Below are 24186 nucleotides of genomic sequence, written 5' to 3' on the forward strand. Positions count from 1 at the left end.
TTTTTTACTATACTTTATCATCCATGGCTCTCAGCTGACTAGTTACCCTGGTTAAATGAGGATGAGGCTGATAGCCATTAATTAATAAATGCCAAGTCCAATTTAAGAACATTATTCTGAGGGTCTTTCTGTAAAATGAGCAGGAATTCCAATCATCCTTGAATCATTTCACAATTAGGTTGACTTCTTTCTTTAACCTTTTGACCTGGAACTAAACAGGTGGTCAACAGAGGCTACTAATTTTGATGTTATAAAATGGTTGTCACTCAGCTGATGATTCCAAACACAATGTAAGAAGGAGAGATGAGGGAGCTCTAATAATTTTATACACTAAAACTCATCCACATTCCTTTCATTGTTTGCCTAGAATCTGCCAGATGGCAGGCACACCATGTAACATTGTCTATTTTTCCATTGAAGTATATAAATATAAACTACTACTTAGATTACAAAATTTGAATTTACTTTGATTTGTAAAAATCAAACTTTAAATTCAAATTTTGCAGAGAGAGATAGCGTAATTAAAGATTAAATGACTGAAAATAGAAAAATGTTTATTTACCGTATTTACTCACATATAAGACAAGGTTTTTATTCATTTATCACAGCTTCAAATTCCTAGGTCGTCCTATACACACGAGCAAAAGATTCTTTGTATTTTGCAAATAATTTTTGTGAACCATGTATTTGCATTTTTTACCAGATGCTTACCCTCTTGTATTTAAAAACATAAGTATTATATCTGGATTCTTTGAATCGTTCTTGTATATTGTCAGGAATAAAGATGAATAGCAATAGGAAAAGCAAAGCTTTTGAATTGAATTTCAATCTCATCCATTCTCATGTGAAAATAGATGATTATTCAAAAATCAGAGTTCGGAGAAACTCATAAGTGTAATCGACGGAGAGTGGATTCTATTGTTAAGAATTTGCATAAAAAAAGGTTTCTGATTGTCCAGCTTTACATGAATAAATTATGTTGTCGATTTTACAAGATTTTTCGTTAAACTTTAAAATGCCAGTAATTTTTGTGGGACAATGTGTGCATTTACATTTATTTAATATTTTACTTTGTGATTAAACGAAATAAAATTAGAATTGTATTAATAAATCTAATTTTCGTTATTTTGATCTTTAAAGTCACATCTTGTTCTATATGTGAGATTGTCTTATATGTGAGTAAATATGGTATTTATAATTATAATACAAAAAAATTTATTATGAAAGCATCTTTGAAATTTTTTTCTTTTGCTTTTCAACCCAAGCAAGTAATTTTTTTGTTTTACATATTGGCATATTCTCAATACAATATAGAAGAAATGCTATCTTACATAATGAATTATGTAAGATAGCATTTCTTCTGCATGTTCTTTACATGGAAATTGCAATGCCTTGTTTTATGCAGTCTTCATAAACAGATATTTTTTCACAGTTTTGTATTTGTAGCCAAATCCATACTTTTGGATAAATCCACTTCTATTTTTCACATTATCAAGTTTAGCTTCTTTTAAATTGGAAACAAGAAACTGCATGTAGAAAATGCTTTAATGCAAACTTGACATTGTTTTTTCTCTGTAGACATTTTCTACATAAAACTCTTAGTAAATAATTCAGTCTCAAACTTGTGTTTTGCTGTAATCATGTTCCATAACAGCATCACATTCTGGAGGTATCTGAATTAAAAGAGTGCCCAGCTTTTTTTAAGGTTATTAATGTATGTGGTTTTTATTGAGCCAGAGGTTTCTGTTGTCAAAAATGAAAATATATCAATTCAAAAACTGGTTTTTGTTCATTAATAGTACATTTTCCATATGCAATGGTTTTATCAAAGAATAAATCATCAACAGTTGGTACAAGTGTATAAATGTTGCTTTGTTGTTGATCATTTCCCTCACCAGCTTGATGAATTGTACCAAAGAAGTGCTAACTTAAAAAAAACTAAACCAGTTGATGCAAATTTTTTACTTTAGCTTATATGCTTACCTCAAGTATATTTTGATTAATTTTCCCTGTTAAAAAATCCGTAATTTCAATCAGATCTATAGCTGACAGTAAAGTAACTCACATACCCTCAGCTATTTGGATAGTAGAATTTGCTTGTTTTTACACTGTTTTCTCAGGTGTTCAACCATTTGAGGTTATCTTTGAGTATGTACTGTACAACAGAAATAATAATTTAACAAAACTAGTTCTTTAAAAGAAAACTATAAAAGTCACAAAAAGCAAAAAAGTAAAAGTATGGAAATATTGTTATCTTTGTTGTAGAACATTTGATTCTTTCTCACATCTTCTGAAGGAAATTGTCTATTAAGAGCATCAAAAAGATCATTTATATGTTTTGTGAATCTGATTGTTGGACTCTCAGCAGTAATATTGATGTCACCCTGTGAGCAAAAGCTTCATTCCATCTGTAATTGAGTTGCTAAATACCTATAAGACAAAATAAAGTATTTTAAAGATGTATTCAAAATTACCTAAACCATGTTAGGTTTATCTAAATTTTAAGATAAATCATAAATACTATTATTCGTTGTATACTTATTCTAATAGAAACATGTTTGGATAGCCAATTTAACTTTCATTTTTTAAAAAGTGTTTGGATAAATGTGATTAGTAGTTAGTTTAGGACAAACTTTTAAACATCCTGCTTTGGAATCCAGGGCAAGTGAAACTTGATAATGTTCCCATTTAATGATATCATCATTCAAAACCTAAATAAATAAATAAATCAACTGTTAAAAAATATAGTATTTAAATAAGTTTACAAAAAATAGATTACTTCACGCATCATTCAGATGACAACAAAAGAATTTTCATATTTTCTGATATTCCTCATCTTATAAAGTCAATCAGAAAATGGCTTCTTAATAGACATAATTTGCATGTAATGTTTAGCATCACCTAAAACAAAACATCACAAAACTATGTAAAACAGGGCTTATCAAACTGTATAAAATTGAGGTCACATTAAGAAAAGGCTAATTTTATTTGTGGGATGCATTTTGGTTTTCACTGGACCCTCTTCAGCAACTATTACATAAATACTAATACCTGCAATATTTTAACTTAATTACTAAAAATTGGCTCTACAGATAGATAGTAGTGTATGTCCATATATCTGTAATCTTTAGTTTAAATATTGCAGGTATTAGTATTTATGTAATAGTAGCTGAAGAGTGTCTAATGAAAACCAAAATATATCTCACAAATGAAGTTAGTCTTTTATTGATGTGATCTTAATTTTCTAACACTCCAATATAGTTTGATAAGCCTTATATATTTCCACTAATTGGGAGTTTGATATAATTATGTAATTGATTAGAGGCAAGAAGCTTACAACTATATATGTAAAATAAATAGCTTAGATAAACTTAAAAATTTGATGGTAATTTGTTTATAATAAAATAAAATTAAAGACAAAACTGTCCAAAAAGGATCACCATTTATTACTTGTGTTCCAAGACAAAAATCTTTGTCTTCAATTTTATTTTATTAGAAATAATTCTCCATCGGATGAACTTTTACAGAGGTAATTTGTTTATTGAAGTTTCCGTTGATGCCCAAAAATTTCCACATACTTCTGTTTGTAGCATTTCAGTCTTTAATAGGGGGTGCAAAATGTCTGTCATAAATGAATCTGTTGATTTATAAAGTCTGTCTTTTGTGGGATGATTTGCTGTCACTTCAATAACAATTCCAGATCTTTAGATCCTTTAAATCTGCATTTCTCAACTGGTGGTTAGCAAGACCTAAAAGTCTGTGGAATTCTGTGAGGGTCTGTGGTCCATCATGGTGTAGGGATTTTAAGGGTTTGGGATATGAGAAAAATTGTGAACCACTGCTATAAATAAACTTACTTTTTCTGAACATGTGACATATCCATCATTGCATCCAGTCACAAAACATGTTTTTCCTATCATTAAACTGCACATTTCTAACTAATTTACTGAGAAAGACACTTTGCCACTAGCAAATGAAGCAAATATTGGTACCCAAATAATTTTCATTAGTAGTTGATGTTAGCCTGTGGATTTTTAAGGGGATCTTAAAATTAATGCTAATCAGGTTTTTCCAAAATGTAAACATCCCTGGGAAAAAAATAGTGAGTCAGATCAGAGGTCAGTGGGAAAAGTTGACACTTAGTTGTCAAGAATGCACTGTCATCATCAACAATCATACAATCATGTGACCCTTTTCCCACGATGAACATATAAAAGCGAGAGTTACTGGAAGCTCAAGGCGATCCAAAGGAAGTTATATTTGTTGAATGTGCCATCCTAGTCTCCTGGACCTCCACCAATTTAGATTAAGGAGAAGACCCTGGTTGGAAGACATAATGGCCCCGAACTTCCATACAGAATCCAGTCATTGCATACATCGGTCAATTAATGCATAGAGGTATTTTTGATAGCTGTGGAGAGAGAGTTCTCAGATTACTAACAGGAATAGGCTTAGTTACCCTTTTTGTATAGAACTTCATTAGTATTTAACCGCATGTAACCGCATTTAGCTTTCTATAACCTCCTGTAATCTAGATTTAGTCATATAATAAATACTTTGTTATAATACTGTTTTAAACCTTTGTTAACTGTCACTCTGAAACTTGGACACCTGCTGACTTGCTCAACTCCCTCACCACTCAAAGAAAAAAAGCCATCCAAAAGACAAAGTGGGCGAGTTTTACCAACTCGACATGTAAGAGGCAATTAGTAATTGACCTTGTGCCCTCTTATTCTCACATCATAAATCATAAGTAAACAAAACAACAATTTTTTTTCATGCATATGAATCTAATAGAGCACACAGTTACATGAAAAAATAGCCAACTACAACTATTGTGCAATCTGGTAGATAATATTTATTTGTTCACATAACCTTGGATGGTTTTGAAACAGAACTCTCTTACCTTTCCTTCTTACACCTTGATTCCAAACACTAGGTATGTTTATGTTTAGCTAACCAAACACAGGGTTTTTGGCTGTATTTCATGTCACTTCCAGTTTATTTTGTTTATCTGATAGCAAATGGCATTATCAATAGCTTATTATTAGCTTCTTCAGCCAAGATGTTAAATGACTTGACAAGTTTTTTCTATTATAACAAATATAGATAACAAAGCCTTAAGAGGAGATGTCATGAAAATGCTGTAATAGAAATTGTTTCAATTAAACAACTGATTGACTCAATCCATGCCTCTTATAAATGTATCATACAGATTACATAAGAACCATTCTGAAATTGTTAAAAATACTGAAAGGGAAATTCTTACTTCAAGAAAGATCAAAACTTTTTGCTGTGACAATCACAGTGCATTTAACTTTATTCATTTCAAATGCTCTTATAGGTAGTAAATCTTATTCTAAGTAATTGTATGCTGTAAGTCAGTGGTTCCAAAGTGGATGCTACCATCTCCTGAGTAAATCTAGAGAGGTGAAAAAAGTGGGGTTCTGAAGGCAGGGTTCCAACCAAACAGTAACCATAAGCAAGGGTTTGGGTCGCTGACAACCTTTCTCTTTCCTCAATTAAAATGGGTAAGAAGAAACATTGCATTTAATGATTTCCAGAAGTGGAAAAGAATGTATGGTAAGGAGAAAAATGTGAGGTTCATAGAAAAGTTTTTCTAAAAATATTTTCAAGCCTTTCTCACACAAGGGAAAATGGTTGGGTGCATTGGGGTACAAGTTTATGGAACCAAGGGGGCAGTGGGAATCACTGCTATAAATGCTATAAGTGAAAATTGACTCACCAGCTTAGTAGTAATGATATCTTGTTCCATAATTCTGCTGTTGAAATGTCTATTTGTTCTGCAGGTAACTGTTCTTGTGAGAATGTTAAATTAGTTAGCTCACCTGTTTGTAATGATGATTCGGCTCTTCTAGGTTCAGTATATTTGGTGATAAGATTTGATTCGGATTCCAAAGGTTTGATATTATTAGTCAGAAATTTTCGACAAGTAAGTGGTGGTTTTCCTCTCTTTGTGTGAGTTTTCCGTAAACGACCAGGATTTGGTTCTATTCCAGCAATTAGTAACAATAAAATAAGAAACTTAATATTATTTATTTTAGTCGAAAATAATTTAATAATCTTCATCTCTTGAATAATTAGACAAACTATGGAAGTGGGGAGAAATTCACGCCACAGCTGAGATGATCAGAGCATCCCCCAAATGCTGATTATTTAATCCAATGCTGCATATAACTTCAAAATTTGATATTGTAATAGAATAAATACTAAAATATCTAATAGTTTGAGATTCTAAGATTTTGAATGGTGTTAATTATTAATAATGAAAATTAAAACCATGCTTATTAAGATAATGTTTACAAATGTCAAAGTTAATAAAAATAGGTAATGTATTTTTTTTTCTTGAATGTATTATGAAACATAGCAAAAGGTTTCATAACTGTATTGTAAATATTTCAACTTTTACACTATATTTTTAAAAATTTTATTTATAGATCCTCCCATTTCTCCAACATTAATGTTGGTTTCCACAACAGCAACATCTATTCATTTGAAATGGAATTATTCTGATAAAGAAGATAGTCCTGTAACAGGTTGAGTATAACATTGGATTTAAAAAACTGTAGGCATATTATACTATATATATGATATTATAATTTATACATCTATTATCTAATTTTTTAAATTAAAAATCATTATAAAAATTTTTAAATTTTAGGATATTTTCTCTATCATATGAAACAGCATGGAACTTGGGAAGAAAGACAAGTTCCTAGTCATCAAACAACTTACACATTTCATGATTTATCTTGTGGAACTCATCATCAGTTTTATATTATTGCATTTAACACTGTTGGTAAAGGAAAACCAAGTGATGTCATTGGAATTAAAACACAAGGGTCTGGTATGGATTTTATTTTACTTTTTTATTAATGAAAAAAATGCTATTTTAGTTGAACATTTATAATTAATGAAAAAAAATATATATATATAGATATTATGAAACATAGCAAAAGGTTTCATAACTGTATTGTAAATATTTCAACTTTTACACTATATTTTTAAAAATTTTATTTATAGATTATATATATTTTTTATTTATGTATAAATTACCATAATAATAATATATGCCAATAAAAATAATTTTGGATCCCAGAGAAATGCCACACATGCCCTTTCAAAAAATTTTGTACTTTAATCTTACATGCTATAACACAAGATAAATATTTCAGATATTTAGCTCTCACACAATGTTATTATTAATAGATATCAAGAACAGATTGTTAAACATATGAAATTAGCAATTATCATCACCTCATTTTTGTAGTGAAAAGGATTGATAATTATTCAATGATTCAATTGTTTAAATTTTTTAAATTCTTCAAAATTATTAACAAATAATTTTTATAATGAAAATCTATGGAACATAGTATTATGTTTTATAATAAAAACCTTAGTATTTTTTTATTGGGACATTTTCTTTTGTCTAAACTATGCTGTTCAGCAAGTTATTATTTTTTTTGAAGTTGCAGTAGTCATTGATTGATAATATATAATTCACATATCTGTTTAACAGCAATAAATTCTAAAATAAGTTTTGCTTTTATTTCTGCTGTCACAGGATGTTACAAACATGTAAACTTCAATTGAATCCGCATTCAGCAGAAAGAATAATTACTAAAAATCATCACCAAACACCTTTGGCTGTTGAGATACACTTATTTGTTCTACACCAGGGGTGAGCAACCTTTTTAATCAACGGGCCAATTTAAATTTTAAAATTTTTTGGCGGGCCGCACATAAAGTATTACTTTATGTGCGGCCCGCCAAAAAATTTTAAAATTTAAATTGGCCCGTTGATTAAAAAGGTTGCTCACCCCTGGTGTAGAACAAATAAGTGTATCTCAACAGCCAAAGGTGTTTGGTGATGATTTTTAGTAATTATTCTTTCTGCTGAATGCGGATTCAATTGAAGTTTACATGTTTGTAACATCCTGTGACAGCAGAAATAAAAGCAAAACTTATTTTAGAATTTATTGCTGTTAAACAGATATGTGAATTATATATTATCAATCAATGACTACTGCAACTTCAAAAAAAATAATAACTTGCTGAACAGCATAGTTTAGACAAAAGAAAATGTCCCAATAAAAAAATACTAAGGTTTTTATTATAAAACATAATACTATGTTCCATAGATTTTCATTATAAAAATTATTTGTTAATAATTTTGAAGAATTTAAAAAATTTAAACAATTGAATCATTGAATAATTATCAATCCTTTTCACTACAAAAATGAGGTGATGATAATTGCTAATTTCATATGTTTAACAATCTGTTCTTGATATCTATTAATAATAACATTGTGTGAGAGCTAAATATCTGAAATATTTATCTTGTGTTATAGCATGTAAGATTAAAGTACAAAATTTTTTGAAAGGGCATGTGTGGCATTTCTCTGGGATCCAAAATTATTTTTATTGGCATATATTATTATTATGGTAATTTATACATAAATAAAAAATATATATAATCTATAAATAAAATTTTTAAAAATATAGTGTAAAAGTTGAAATATTTACAATACAGTTATGAAACCTTTTGCTATGTTTCATAATACATTCAAGAAAAAAAAATACATTACCTATTTTTATTAACTTTGACATTTGTAAACATTATCTTAATAAGCATGGTTTTAATTTTCATTATTAATAATTAACACCATTCAAAATCTTAGAATCTCAAACTATTAGATATTTTAGTATTTATTCTATTACAATATCAAATTTTGAAGTTATATGCAGCATTGGATTAAATAATCAGCATTTGGGGGATGCTCTGATCATCTCAGCTGTGGCGTGAATTTCTCCCCACTTCCATAGTTTGTCTAATTATTCAAGAGATGAAGATTATTAAATTATTTTCGACTAAAATAAATAATATTAAGTTTCTTATTTTATTGTTACTAATTGCTGGAATAGAACCAAATCCTGGTCGTTTACGGAAAACTCACACAAAGAGAGGAAAACCACCACTTACTTGTCGAAAATTTCTGACTAATAATATCAAACCTTTGGAATCCGAATCAAATCTTATCACCAAATATACTGAACCTAGAAGAGCCGAATCATCATTACAAACAGGTGAGCTAACTAATTTAACATTCTCACAAGAACAGTTACCTGCAGAACAAATAGACATTTCAACAGCAGAATTATGGAACAAGATATCATTACTACTAAGCTGGTGAGTCAATTTTCACTTATAGCATTTATAGCAGTGATTCCCACTGCCCCCTTGGTTCCATAAACTTGTACCCCAATGCACCCAACCATTTTCCCTTGTGTGAGAAAGGCTTGAAAATATTTTTAGAAAAACTTTTCTATGAACCTCACATTTTTCTCCTTACCATACATTCTTTTCCACTTCTGGAAATCATTAAATGCAATGTTTCTTCTTACCCATTTTAATTGAGGAAAGAGAAAGGTTGTCAGCGACCCAAACCCTTGCTTATGGTTACTGTTTGGTTGGAACCCTGCCTTCAGAACCCCACTTTTTTCACCTCTCTAGATTTACTCAGGAGATGGTAGCATCCACTTTGGAACCACTGACTTACAGCATACAATTACTTAGAATAAGATTTACTACCTATAAGAGCATTTGAAATGAATAAAGTTAAATGCACTGTGATTGTCACAGCAAAAAGTTTTGATCTTTCTTGAAGTAAGAATTTCCCTTTCAGTATTTTTAACAATTTCAGAATGGTTCTTATGTAATCTGTATGATACATTTATAAGAGGCATGGATTGAGTCAATCAGTTGTTTAATTGAAACAATTTCTATTACAGCATTTTCATGACATCTCCTCTTAAGGCTTTGTTATCTATATTTGTTATAATAGAAAAAACTTGTCAAGTCATTTAACATCTTGGCTGAAGAAGCTAATAATAAGCTATTGATAATGCCATTTGCTATCAGATAAACAAAATAAACTGGAAGTGACATGAAATACAGCCAAAAACCCTGTGTTTGGTTAGCTAAACATAAACATACCTAGTGTTTGGAATCAAGGTGTAAGAAGGAAAGGTAAGAGAGTTCTGTTTCAAAACCATCCAAGGTTATGTGAACAAATAAATATTATCTACCAGATTGCACAATAGTTGTAGTTGGCTATTTTTTCATGTAACTGTGTGCTCTATTAGATTCATATGCATGAAAAAAAATTGTTGTTTTGTTTACTTATGATTTATGATGTGAGAATAAGAGGGCACAAGGTCAATTACTAATTGCCTCTTACATGTCGAGTTGGTAAAACTCGCCCACTTTGTCTTTTGGATGGCTTTTTTTCTTTGAGTGGTGAGGGAGTTGAGCAAGTCAGCAGGTGTCCAAGTTTCAGAGTGACAGTTAACAAAGGTTTAAAACAGTATTATAACAAAGTATTTATTATATGACTAAATCTAGATTACAGGAGGTTATAGAAAGCTAAATGCGGTTACATGCGGTTAAATACTAATGAAGTTCTATACAAAAAGGGTAACTAAGCCTATTCCTGTTAGTAATCTGAGAACTCTCTCTCCACAGCTATCAAAAATACCTCTATGCATTAATTGACCGATGTATGCAATGACTGGATTCTGTATGGAAGTTCGGGGCCATTATGTCTTCCAACCAGGGTCTTCTCCTTAATCTAAATTGGTGGAGGTCCAGGAGACTAGGATGGCACATTCAACAAATATAACTTCCTTTGGATCGCCTTGAGCTTCCAGTAACTCTCGCTTTTATATGTTCATCGTGGGAAAAGGGTCACATGATTGTATGATTGTTGATGATGACAGTGCATTCTTGACAACTAAGTGTCAACTTTTCCCACTGACCTCTGATCTGACTCACTATTTTTTTCCCAGGGATGTTTACATTTCGGAAAAACCTGATTAGCATTAATTTTAAGATCCCCTTAAAAATCCACAGGCTAACATCAACTACTAATGAAAATTATTTGGGTACCAATATTTGCTTCATTTGCTAGTGGCAAAGTGTCTTTCTCAGTAAATTAGTTAGAAATGTGCAGTTTAATGATAGGAAAAACATGTTTTGTGACTGGATGCAATGATGGATATGTCACATGTTCAGAAAAAGTAAGTTTATTTATAGCAGTGGTTCACAATTTTTCTCATATCCCAAACCCTTAAAATCCCTACACCATGATGGACCACAGACCCTCACAGAATTCCACAGACTTTTAGGTCTTGCTAACCACCAGTTGAGAAATGCAGATTTAAAGGATCTAAAGATCTGGAATTGTTATTGAAGTGACAGCAANAATTTTATAACAATATATTGATGGAAGAAAGTCGATAAAATAAATTCAATTTTAAAAATGCTTGGCGGGCCGCATAAACATGTTTAACGGGCCGCAAGTGGCCCGCGGGCCACGTGTTGCTCATCCCTGCTCTACACTAATGTTTTCAGCTTTAATGTATAGGCCATCCTCAGATGATCATATGGAATGTCATAGCAAATAAACATGTTTCAGCAGCCAAGGTGTTTGGTGATGATTTTAGTAACCTTGTAAACTTTTTTACCTGTATACAAACATCTCTAAACTCGATATATAATATAGCTAAATACAAACCAAATGCCGAAAATCTATTGGGCTAGTTTAAGGCTAATTACTAAATGAATTACGTAACCAGTTTGGCTCTAGAGGTAAGCGTTAGGCGCCATCTCTTATTAACATTAATAATTATAAATAAATTAATTAATTTAAATAATTTAGAACCGCTGGGAGAAAATGACCGTCGATGGTTATATAGTTAGCTTTGATACACTGGAAGAGGAGATCGGACTGGAGGTCTGGATAGTGTAACTGGCAACGCATCTGCACGGTAAGCAGGAGTTGTGGGTTCGAGTCCCGCTTTGGGCCGATTTTTCTCCCAGCGGTTCTAAATTATTTAAATTAATTAATTTATTTATAATTATTAATGTTAATAAGAGATGGCACCTAATGCTTACCTCTAGAGCCAAACTGGTTACGTAATTTATTTAGTAATTAGCCTTAAACTAGCCCAATAGATTTTCGGCATTTGGTTTGTATTTAGTTTTTCTACCTGTTTACAAAAAATTTTTTAAAAAATTATTGAGTAGACAATACATACAAGATGTGTCTTTTCATTCAGTCCTTTCAAATGCACTTGAATTTTTTTTTTTTAAACTTTTTGTAAACTTACATTTTATAAAATGTCAGAATATGGATATAGTGAAGGGTTGGTGTCGAAGGTAACACAAAGAATAAGAGGACTAAAAAGGAATGTATGTTAGAGCACAACACATGTTCAAGACCAACTAAAGTTGGAACCCAAGTATAACTTCCCTTGACAGGGTTTACATAACTCAACTCACCCCTCACATTGCAGAGGAGAGACGATTACAAGGACAAAGGTCACATTCACAACTTCCTAACATAAAAATTAGCCAAGACAAATTTAATTTTTACCTGTTGTTACAGATTAATGATAATAGTAACTCCACCAATTTAACTATAATTATAAACATTAGCAATTAAAAAAGATTAAATGCTGTAAATCAAAACTTATTTTATATGTTAAATACTTATTAAATCATAAGAGGTGTTTTTTAACCTATTTCTTTCTAGATGATAAAAAATTTTTGAGAATATCTCTCTCACTTAAGTATTAATTTGGAAATTTATACATTCATACATTTCAAAATATGAATAAGATTCTGACTGAAAATGAGTTCCTAAAAGAGAAAGGAATACTTTTTAATTGCCTGAATTGTCTGGTTACCATAGCAATTAAAAATAAACAAAACAACCAAATCCAAGTTCATCTGAGGTACTAGTCATAGTCAAATTATACAATTGGATAAAATGTTGCTCTCTTAAACTTCAGTCATGTATGTTTAATAAAAAGTCAAAAATTAACACAAAGACATTTGTTTGCAGCAAAAGCAATAATTAAACCATTTTTGCTGCAAACAAAAGTTTTTGTAGGAATTTTTGAATATCCACAATTGCATATTTGCAATTTATAATTTATATTCACTACATGAATAAAAAGTCTATAATTAACTTTAAAAAGCTTCTAAAGTAGACATGAACCATAATTCGTTTATATAAGAAAAATCTGATTAACCGAAGTAGGAACAGCAAACATTTAAACAAACAATAACATACAAAAAAGAAGCCCTTTAAACTAGCATGACTCCAATGAAATTCTATTGAGTAGGAATTGCAAGTACAATATTTGATACTAGTAGTAGTAGATACTCAGTAATTAAGTATCAATAGCAATTTGTTTTATCTACTTCAGTTTTGTTACCTCTTAACAAGTAATGAGTAATGACTATCAAGTGAAAAAGTACAGATATCTATCCTTTAATAATGTACAAATTATTTTCTTCTGAATAATCTGCAATTTACTATTCATATCAGAGAGAATACACAATGTGTGGTCAGTTTTATGCTACTTAGTTCTGGAAATATGAAGAGGGAGTTTGAGAATAGAATGCAGAATATGTTCTACAAGAACATTGCAATATTTTCTTTTCTGATCAAGATAATAAATGACATATTTTATCATTGAAAGAATAGGAATACGGTAGAACTAACATTAATACACTTAATATTTATTTATCATTTTATATTATTTATACTCTTTTATTTCTCCAGTGTATATTATATGTTTAATTGAGAAAGTAAAACACTCATTTTATACAGAATTTTTCAGTAATAATATCATTGCTTGTTTGTAAAATGCAGCAAATATTTATGAAAAGCCAGATTATGAGATTTTTTTGGCTGACAACACATTTTAAAATACTTAGTTTTATGATTGACCAATTGAAAAAAAAAGTTGTAGTGTTATCAGAAAAAATATTTAAATTAAATTGTTAGTCAAGCTGTGTAACTTTCTAAACTTAGATTAAATAACTGTAAAAATACACTGTAAATGACAACTAAAAATTTGAATAAATTCTATTTGTAAAATTATATTATGCTAATAAAATAATAATACAGAAGAATCATACAGAGATTAATGAAATGATACTAATTTTTTTAAAATAATTTAAATTTTCAGTGCCGATTGCACCGACAAAAGATGCCTTGTTTACTATTAATGCAACAGCTGTTGTTCTTCATTTAAACACATGGCATAGTGTGGGATGCCCCATTAATTTTTTTGTTGTACAATACAAAGCCCATATGCAGGCAGAATGGATTTTACTTTCTAATAATATTGTTCCAGAACAAAAAGTATCAATTATCTCAGATCTCAGCCCAGGTACTTGGTACACTTTATTGATGACTGCACATAGTGATGCTGGAGCAACTGAAGCAGAATACATTTTTTCTACATTGACATTGAGTGGTGGTAAGTTAAGTTTATTCTAAAATACTAAATCAATTATAGAATAATATAATTGATATCTGAATATTTCTAAAACTATAATTTTAGTTCTTAAGTTTTGTTAAATTTTATCTGGATGGAAATTAGCTGAAAAAATTAATAATAATAAAACACATTGATTTTTCATTTACATTCAGTACATTAGAAATTATTATGTTGACAGTTTTACTTTCACTATACAGCATTATTTATAATGAATACATTTTAATTTTAATCATAATAAGAAAATTTGTTCAGATTATAAATTTACTTCTTTTATTAAAAATATTCTTTTATAATCTGAAGTAAAATTAATAACTAAACAATGAAATAAAATTATCAAATGTATTAAATTGATTGCTGTTATGATTGCTTTTATATGATAACAAAAAAAAGCTTTAAATGTCACATGAAAAAGAAAAAAACTATAGAAAATAAAAATTATAATGTATTACATAGATGTAGTACAGAAAAAAATAAAAACTTGGAGTAATAAAATTTCTTTAAACATATATTATTTTATCCATTTTTAACTTGTCATTTATGCTTAAGCATAAATAATTCATACAAAAATATAGAACAATTCAAGAAAGCAAACATTGGAAAAATACTATTCCAAACTTTATTTTTATAAGAAAAAAAAGATAAATTTATTTAGCTTGGCAGAATTTTTATATAAAAATTAAGAAATTATTTAGTTTTTTTGTAAGCAAATCAATAATAGTAATTATTAACTGAAAGATTTACTTTTTAATATTATGTTTTTATAGCAACAATTCCCCCATTATCAAGTACAGATGATAGAAGACCTACATTTTATAAAAGCTTGAGTATAATGGTTCCCAGTGCTTGTGCTCTTGTTGTCCTGATTGTTATTTTAATTGTTGCTTGTGTTGTTGTAAGAAAAAGACGTCAGTTAGATAACATACCAAGAAGAGGTAAGAGGTTATTGTGCTTTCCATTTTTATATTTGGCATTTATTTCAGTTTAATATTATAGATAAGATCAATAAAATTCTGTATTATGAAATCCAAAATAAAGATTTTAAGTAAAAAAATTATAGTGAAAGTTCTTTAACAAGCTTCTCCAAAACTTAGGAAAACCGGTCATCAAAGGGGTGATGAATATACAGTACTATATAATATAAACAGAGTATTGTTAGTGATACACAATATTACACAAGCAATAAAGCAAAAACCATTTAAAAAATTATTTGTATTGATTAATAAATCATATGTAATCTTGCATACTGGTACACGAGTAAAAATGTCCTGATACTTCAAAAGTATTGATGCCAATATCAGTATCGAAATTGGAAATCTTGCCAGCTGTCTGTTTAGTTTGTCGCATTGCCTACCAGTTGTTTTTTTACTACTGAGAGGATACTATACTCATTATAATAAAGGCTGAGTTGGCTCAGAGCAGCAATTAATGCTTACTCAGGAAATTGAATTCAGGCTATCTATAGTCAGTGCATTAGTCAGTACTTCAGTTTAAACTTGTATGAAGTCTTATGTACAGTACACAAAAGAAGCCTCAGATCTACAGCCCTGCTAATGGAGTCTGTGGGTACCACTATAATGGGATAGGGGTGGATAAGAAATTGTTAGTGAAGAGGTAAAACAGTGTCTTTACATTAAAAGTTCTTTATTGTATTCAAATTTTATAAATATCAGTTCAAACAACTATATACAAATTATAGCTCATTTTAAACATCATTGATGGTCCAAGATGTTTAACAAACAAAAGTACTGCATAATGTTTAACTAAATATTTATTTTGTCTTTTGAACACTATATAGTGTAAATGCACGAACACTTGTCAATCTTCACCTTAAGTTTATTCAGTTTTTAGTTGATTTATAAATACTAAGCAGAGCTAATTGTATTAATTATGTTTATTAATCATATGTGTTATAATAGGACATATAAAAAACATCCACAAAAAGCTTTGTATCTTTAGTTGTAAATTTTTTATTAGCTTGATATACAATGTTTTTTATGGACTTTTTTATTACAATTAGACACAGTTCTTTTGTATTGTTGTAGAATTATTTAGATATGTGCTATTCTGGCCAAGACATATAATAACATATATGATATAGAGTTATGTAGCCATCACCAGCAGTTAAATGTTAATACTGTTGAAATTTCTTTTGGCTGTGTTAGATATATGTGTGGTTATAAGCACTAGAGTCATCAGAAGTATTTCACCAGTGGTTAATTGTCAATATCATTTGATGGATGTATCAGTTATATGTCTGACTATACAAATACTATAAATATTGGAAGTATCTCACCAATAGTTAAAGTATACTGTAGTCGTCAAACATAACCTACTAATAGGTGAATGTGAACTCATTCAAACATCACTCGAGAATGTGTTTGTTACACAAGTAATTGTGAGCAATTACGTTTTACTTTGTAATAACCAGAGTTTTATTTATCTTTAGTTTTTAAAAGTTGTATTATTTTTAGATATAATACTGTAATAATCATACTGTCTTAGTGATTCAAAATGCATTTATATTAGAGAGAGAGAATAATAAAAAATGTGTCAAATGCTAGCATTTGATACATTATTTATTGGTTTGTTGCAGTTCTAGACAACTGAAATTTGGAATAGAAGATCTGTATCAAAATCACTTGGTTTACAAATTTATGCAATCAATTACCATTGATTTTACATATAACATTGTTACTCTGTTACATATAACAGCCAGGAAAATGAAAATCTTGTTATAGAATTCAGGAAGAATGTTAGAAACAGAAAATAGAGACTGCTGTGGATTTCAGTTTATTTTTAGCAGTTATTAAGTATTATTTAGATATATATTTTTTAAGTTCAATGGCTTCTGAATTATTTTAGAGAATTTGTAGTAATACATCAGTGCATACAATTACATTGGGAGAATCTTTAATTCATTAAGAAACTACAAAGAACATATTTCTATTACTAAAATATAGGCATATATAGAGTGTTAGTTGTCAACAGATGTAACATTTGTATTGTCAGAACAACATATAATACCTTTTTATATATGGGTAACATTTTAATATGTTTAGAAGAATGATTAAAGTGGAGAATAAGAGAGATATTTTCCAAACAGAGACTATTGCATTAGCAGAATTTTACATAACAACTATGTCATTAATTGGAAAGACACATCATTAATGAGCTTTTTAAAACTAACTATTCTGTTCAGAACCATGAAAGGAACTCTATTGCAACATTTAAAAATCAGTTTATTAAAAAGAAAATAGGTGCCACAATAGATCAATAATAGTCTAAGCTGGAACTTCACCAGCATATACATGAAACACATCTTTCCAGCAACTAAATGTAATCAAAACAAACGTTTTCATTCTGATTGATAAGCCTTCTTCATGTTATAGAACAAAATTTAAATAGAAATTCTATTTTTGGTATAAAATATTCTTTGATGTAAATTACATTGTTTAAATCATGTGTTTTTGAGTTTTCAATATAACAATTGTATTTTATTTTGTGTTCTATTTTTTTTAAATACTTAAAAAAAATTATAACACAATTATGAACAAAAATAAAAGAAAAATAACCATGGTGTCTTCGTAGCTAGTAGTTATTACAGTGCATCACATCTTTGTTGTTTCTCTTTTTTTTTTTACGATTATCAAATAATGACTGCCAAGTAAAAGATAGTCCCACAGTCTCTGATATTAATGTATTGTTCTCTTAGGGTAAATTTTAAAATCTCCACAAATTGTGGAGATTTTAAAATTTACCCTAACAAAAAAAAAAAAAAAAAACACATAATGAACATAATTCATTATGTGTTTTTTTTTTTTGTTAGGGTAAATTTCTTCTTCAGGTTACAGAACCCAGATAACATGATGAATATGGTTTATGGTAATCATTCTTGCCCAATATACAAGCAAATCCAGGTAGTCAGCAGATTTCAACAGTACCCAACTTAAAAAACACATATATATGAACATAATAATAATAATAATAAAGGAGGAGGAAGGGCTGTCTGCTTTTGCAAACTTAGCCCACTACGAAGAGAAAGGAGTGAAGAAAAGGTTGAAGGAAGGGTTCTGAAGGGAGAAGTATAAAGGAAAATGGAAAAAGTAACGCTGAAAAAAGTTATTAGGACCTCAGAGCGCTGCATCGGAAATTATTAATAACCAAAATTACAAAAGTTGACAAGACCGTTATACACTATTAACAATTACGAGAAATGGTCCAGTTACAGTAAAATGCAAGACCCATTACGTATGGGCAGAACACAGCAATGTTACAATAACAATAAGAACTGATTAAAATTTTAACACGCAGAGAGAATGTAAATATCAGCTTACTATGATATAATAATACAGATTACATGGTATGTGAGGACCCGATACATGTAAATGGGATTTTTTTTTTTTTTAAATCTAGAATCTAAAACTAAACTAATACTAGACAACTAAACTATGTACAGAAGAATTCTACACAGCCGATCAATCAATCGCTGATAACATCACTTTTCCGATTTTTCACTATCTTCCTGCTCATCTTGTCTGTTCTTGTTTTCATTCTGAAGAACTTTTTCTTTCCTGTAGAAGTCTGGCAGAAGAGCCCTGGTGCTCTCAATAAACCTTTCAAAACACTTCCAGAGATTTTTCTTATCAAAAATGTTTTGTAGTGTCGGTGGCCAATTATGACCTTCTTGAAGGCATTCCCTATGGAATGGAATGCATTGATCCTCATATCGTTCACAGTGGAATATAAAATGAATGGCATCTCCTACACTATTATTGTCGCACCAGCATTTATCAGTGTTTCTCTTCTTAAAGTGTTAGAGGTAGGCCATAAAATTGCCATGCCCCATTAAACATTGGGTGGTTTTGGATCTAGGTTTGTAGTAATTAGCCTTGATGCAATTAGTAATAGAGGGAATAAACTAGTGGCAAAGTCTCCCCGTTGTAGAATTATTTCAATTTTCCTGCCATTCAAGTAGTGCCCATTCGTTTAAGTAATTTTTCAGTGTTGATTTTGGTAACCTGGTATATGTATCCTGCGTCTTGAGAGTACCAGCCATTTTGGCCAAAGAATCGGCCAGTTCGTTTCCTTTATATCCTTTTTGAGCTGGTATCCAACTGAATTGAATATTGCGGGTAGTACTGAGATATTGTGCTACTTTAATAACTTCTTTGTCCAGTAGCGTGAGGTTTTCAGTTTTTGCCAAGACATGGAGAACCACCTTACTGTCAATAAGGAATTTTATGTTACCTTTTATGTATTTATTTAAGTTATCTTTTATTTGGGTGATTGCTTCGTACGTGGCCCATAGTTCAGCTTGCATAATGCTACAATATTTAGCAAGTTTTAATCTGGCCTGATATATTGTCTTATTGTTGTTGTTTTGAATGCACACACCAGCTCCCACTCCACACTCTTGCTTAGAACCATCTGTGTACACTATCCACTGAAAGTATCTGTTTGTTTTGGGATTATAATCAAAACTTATTTCGTAGCTGTGCATGTCAGCTGGGTGTAGTTGGAGGCATATATCATTACTAGTTCTATCAATTTCATATTTTTTTAATAATATCAGGTATATTCTAGTAGCTGTTTGGAATCATTTTATTTTTAATACTTTTTTCAATATCCTCCTGTGTGTAACTGTGTAGCTGAATATTAGTGCAGAGCCAATTCCAAACTGTTTTTCTTGCTGTGATATGTATTGGCATTAGTCCAGCCAGTACCAGTATTGCATCTGTCGGAGCTGTTCGATAAGCACAAGTAATCCTTATTGCTGTTCTTCTCTGTATCGACAGTAATTTTTTGCAAATGTGTGTTGTTAAGTGCGTCTTGCCATACAGGGACAGCGTATAAAATAGCTGGCTCAATTGCCATCTTATAAATTAATTTGCTGTTTGTAAAGTTTAGTCCCCAGTGTTTTCCAATAATCCAATTGAGGAGGTTAGCTCTTTGACTCGTTTTCTTGCTAATTTCATTCACATGATGGTGACAACTGAGCTTTGGGTCAAAGAATATTCCAAGGTATTTCAAAACTTTCACCTGTTTAATTCTGTTATTATCCATACGAAGTTTAAGGGTTTTTTTTGTAACTATCCATGTTTATTTTTTCGAGTACACACCATTGCTTCACACTTTGCATAGTTAATTGCGAGCATCTGTTCCTTGCTCCATTGCAGTATTTTGTGAAGTGTTCCATTAGCTTCATCGGTCAGTTTATCGCAACTTTTATTTGCTATCATTATAAGTAAGTCATCAGCAAAAGCTTGGACCTTTAGATCATTGCAATGGTCAAAATTCATCAGTAATTTATTGAACACCAAATTCCATAGCCCCGGCCGCTACAGGAGCCCTGTGGACAACCCCTGTTTATTATTCTCCTTATATGAATGTAGTTGGAGAGAAACTCGATGAATCTTTCCTTTAAGTAACTATCTAATAATTTGTTGACACTTCTTGGATTGTTAAGTTTCTTTTTATTTCTAAAGACGAGTTGATATGGAATTTTCCACGGACCTTTGGAGTTTGTCTTGTTACAAGCTTTCGTTCTGGTAGCATTTATACTCTTTTTATACTCTTTAAGTAATTTTTTGTACTTATCACAAATTCTTTGCTTGGTTTCCTCATCCAACGTCCTTAGATACTGCTTTCTTGTTTTGTTAATTATTTTCTTTTGTTTGTCTAGCTCATTAGTCCACCAATGGGTTTTTCTTTTGTTTGCAGTAATTATCTTACCGGCTTGGTTGCCTGCATTTTGAATGTCTTTAGTCATGTGTTCAACAAAGGTATCAATGTCTTGTTTCGTATGAATGTGTGGAAAGTCATGATTTATCCAAGTTTCATTAAATAAGTAACGAAAGAGGTCCCAATTTGGCTGTTTTATGTTCACCTGAGCATTCTTGTTGATGATATTTATGTGTTTTATTTGCGTAAAGATAAACCTATGGTCACTTGCCGAGGTACATAATAAAGTTTTGCAATTCTCTACTATTTGCACCAGTTCTGCTGACATCAGACAAACGTCTGTCCAACCTCTAGCGTGTGGCGTGAAAAAAGTCTGGTGGTCGGTCATATTAATCAAGACTAAACCAAACTCTTCCATCAAGTTAGTTACCAGACAGCCTCTGTTATCCTCCTGTATATTAAACCAAACCGCTGATTTGGCATTTAAGTTGCCAGCAACAATCACATTTTCACTATCCACTTTTCTTAGTACTTTCTCAAGTTCATTAACACCTTCCTCATCGTTCATATATGGCGATATGTAGGCGTTTATTACATATAAAGGAGGGTTGCGATGTATTATAGCTGTTGTAATTATCTCAGAAGAAAGGTGTGGAATCAGTGCTATATCTATCAAATTATTGTTCACCCCTATACAGCTTTTTGGAGTACCGCCATTATTTTTATAAAGGATTTGCCAATTTCCAAGCCTTACTATTGAGTTTTTTACTGTATATGGCTCTTGAATTAAAATCAGATCAGCTTCAATCTCATTAGCTTTATGCATCATTAAAGAGCTTGAAGCTTTCCCTCTTTGTGCGTTAATATGTAAAATATTAAGGCCTACATCAGAATTGTTGTGATGGTCTTTCTCTTGCCTATTATGATATGTGTTAGTCGGAGTGTTGTTTAGAGTATGATTACAGTCCATAGTCAGTTTTGTCAATCATTTGAATCTTCAACTTTGCTAATATTGGACATTGGCTACTGAGTGCGTTGTGATTTGTTGACCTTTTTCTATCTGGCGGTAGGTTCCTATTAGCTTTTTTGCAATTTATGCAAAATGGTATTGTGTTCAATAGTTGACAATCCTTATATCGGTGGCCCTTAGAACAATGACTGCATTTTTGTTCTTCTGTGCAATCGCGCAAGGTGGTTGAATCCACAACATTGATAGCATCGCATGATTGGTATAAAATCATCAACATGTATATTAGCCCACGACATGGAGATATGCCGATGAGCTATTAAGATATTGCGGATTTTCAGTGTTACTGATAAAACGGCGTGTCGACAATTTTCCTTTGCTTTTCCTCTCCTTAATATTGTACTGATTCTGCATGCATCTCTGACACTGTTGCTATCCATTTCCTTCCATATGTTGTTCTTTTCTATCATTACCTCTATTAGTTTTTCATCCGTGATGCTGTTAGGGATATTTAAGAGGATAACTCTTGGTCTTTTCCCTTCAGATATTTTACATTTGACTCTATCTCTGATTTCTGGAAGGTCCTCAATTGCTTTTTTAAGTTTTTTTCCATCTTCCATACTTCCTACCCTAATACATATACCATTTGCTTTAATTGTTTTGACATTTTTTACTTTTATTTTTAGTTGGGGTTCTATTTTATTGAGTATCTCATTTGTTACCTCTTTCATATTGATGTTCAGGCCTTCTTCATTGTTTGGATATACTAAGACTGCCTGATTCCCTCCCATTCCCTCGTTGTTAACCTTTGTATTCAATGAATTATAAATTGTCTTTGTAGTTCTACTTTTCCCAGATCCGGTGCTAACCACCTCTGAGTATAAACGGGGCTTGTACTTTTCGTTATGATTTATTTCATTTTTGGTGGCTCTAAGTTCTCTGATAATACCATATGCTTGATTTAAGCATCCAAATATTCGTGCAGCACTTTCTCTAATTTCTACTCTCTTCTTTTTGCAAACGAAGTTATTACCTAGTTCAGGACATATTTTCATTACTCGATTCAATAAATGTCTGGCTTCTCTCAATATTAACTCTTCTATATTCTCTTTTGCCTTCCTGTTGTCTAGTTTAGGTGAATCTTGTGGTGTTGGGGGCGGAGACTGTAGCTCCTCATTCAATAGCAGTTTGTCAGTTGGCTGCAGTCTATCTGATGGATACTGAATATGATCCATTGCCAAAAGAAAAGCAGTCCAATTTCTATATATGTACTGTACATAACCGTCTTGATGGGATGAAAATGTTCTCACCTTTGTGATGTCTATTTGACCTTTTTGTCTTTTGCGCCGTCACCAGCTATCATACTGCCTCACTTCTCCCCTTGCTCTACTCTCTTCCTTGTTCTCCTCGTCTCCCCCGCAACCCCTCGTAATTTATTATCCTAACAATTTTGAAATGTAACACGTCTAAATCCCACCTAGATGTGCTGGTGTAAAATAAATATACACCAATAATATATGAAACTTACTATTATATTGACCAAAACTTAATAACGTGATGGTTAAACTGAAAGAGTAAAGATATTACATTCAAATTTGATAAAGTGACGAAAGTTATTAAAAGCATTGGTAAAATAATCAATACTGTTATACTATGAATTATGTTAAATCTATTTTTACAATTAATTCCTTGAGCATCAAAATAAAAGTTGTAGTTGCAATGATTAATATAGAATAGCCATTACATCCATTAAAAATTTTGCTAAAAAAAACGCTAGAAGACCGTTAAAGTCCATTATAACCGTCCAAAATTTAAAATTTTTCAATTAATCCCTACTGTAAAATCTTAAACCCTTATAATTTGATTAATATTAAACGTATTGCTACCCCCTTTTATTGACTAACAAGTAAGCTAACTTCTAACTAACCCCCTGGTGCCGCCCCAGAGATTTAGCCCCACGTAAGAATTTTACGAAATTAAAAGTTAATTAACTATTTCCCAATTAGCATACTGTAACAATATATATGTCAAACAAACCAGGATCCAGAGTAGATTACAATAGTATTCTCAAAGTTGTAATGCGATTAATGCTACTGGCACAATCACAAAAATTCCACAGAGCACAATTTATCACATCTTCCCTTCTTGAATGCCACTCG

At 30.8% G+C, this 24186-nt stretch overlaps 1 protein-coding gene across 1 annotated transcript in view; it reads left to right on the forward strand.

The window, feature by feature from the left end:
• The window catches only part of LOC111631548 (Down syndrome cell adhesion molecule-like protein Dscam2), a 170899-nt gene that overhangs the window by 141196 nt on the left and 5517 nt on the right, over positions 1-24186 (forward strand). Inside the window, exons 18-21 of the mRNA XM_023375805.1 lie at positions 6459-6557; positions 6683-6868; positions 14065-14358; positions 15144-15311. Of these exons, the coding sequence (XP_023231573.1) occupies positions 6459-6557; positions 6683-6868; positions 14065-14358; positions 15144-15311 (747 nt within the window). The remainder of the gene's footprint in view (positions 1-6458; positions 6558-6682; positions 6869-14064; positions 14359-15143; positions 15312-24186) is intronic.

The sequence above is a fragment of the Centruroides sculpturatus genome, unplaced genomic scaffold, assembly GCF_000671375.1.
Source record: "Centruroides sculpturatus isolate CEXI.00-Female unplaced genomic scaffold, Cexi_2.0 scaffold712, whole genome shotgun sequence".
Taxonomy (NCBI): Eukaryota; Metazoa; Arthropoda; class Arachnida; order Scorpiones; family Buthidae; genus Centruroides; species Centruroides sculpturatus.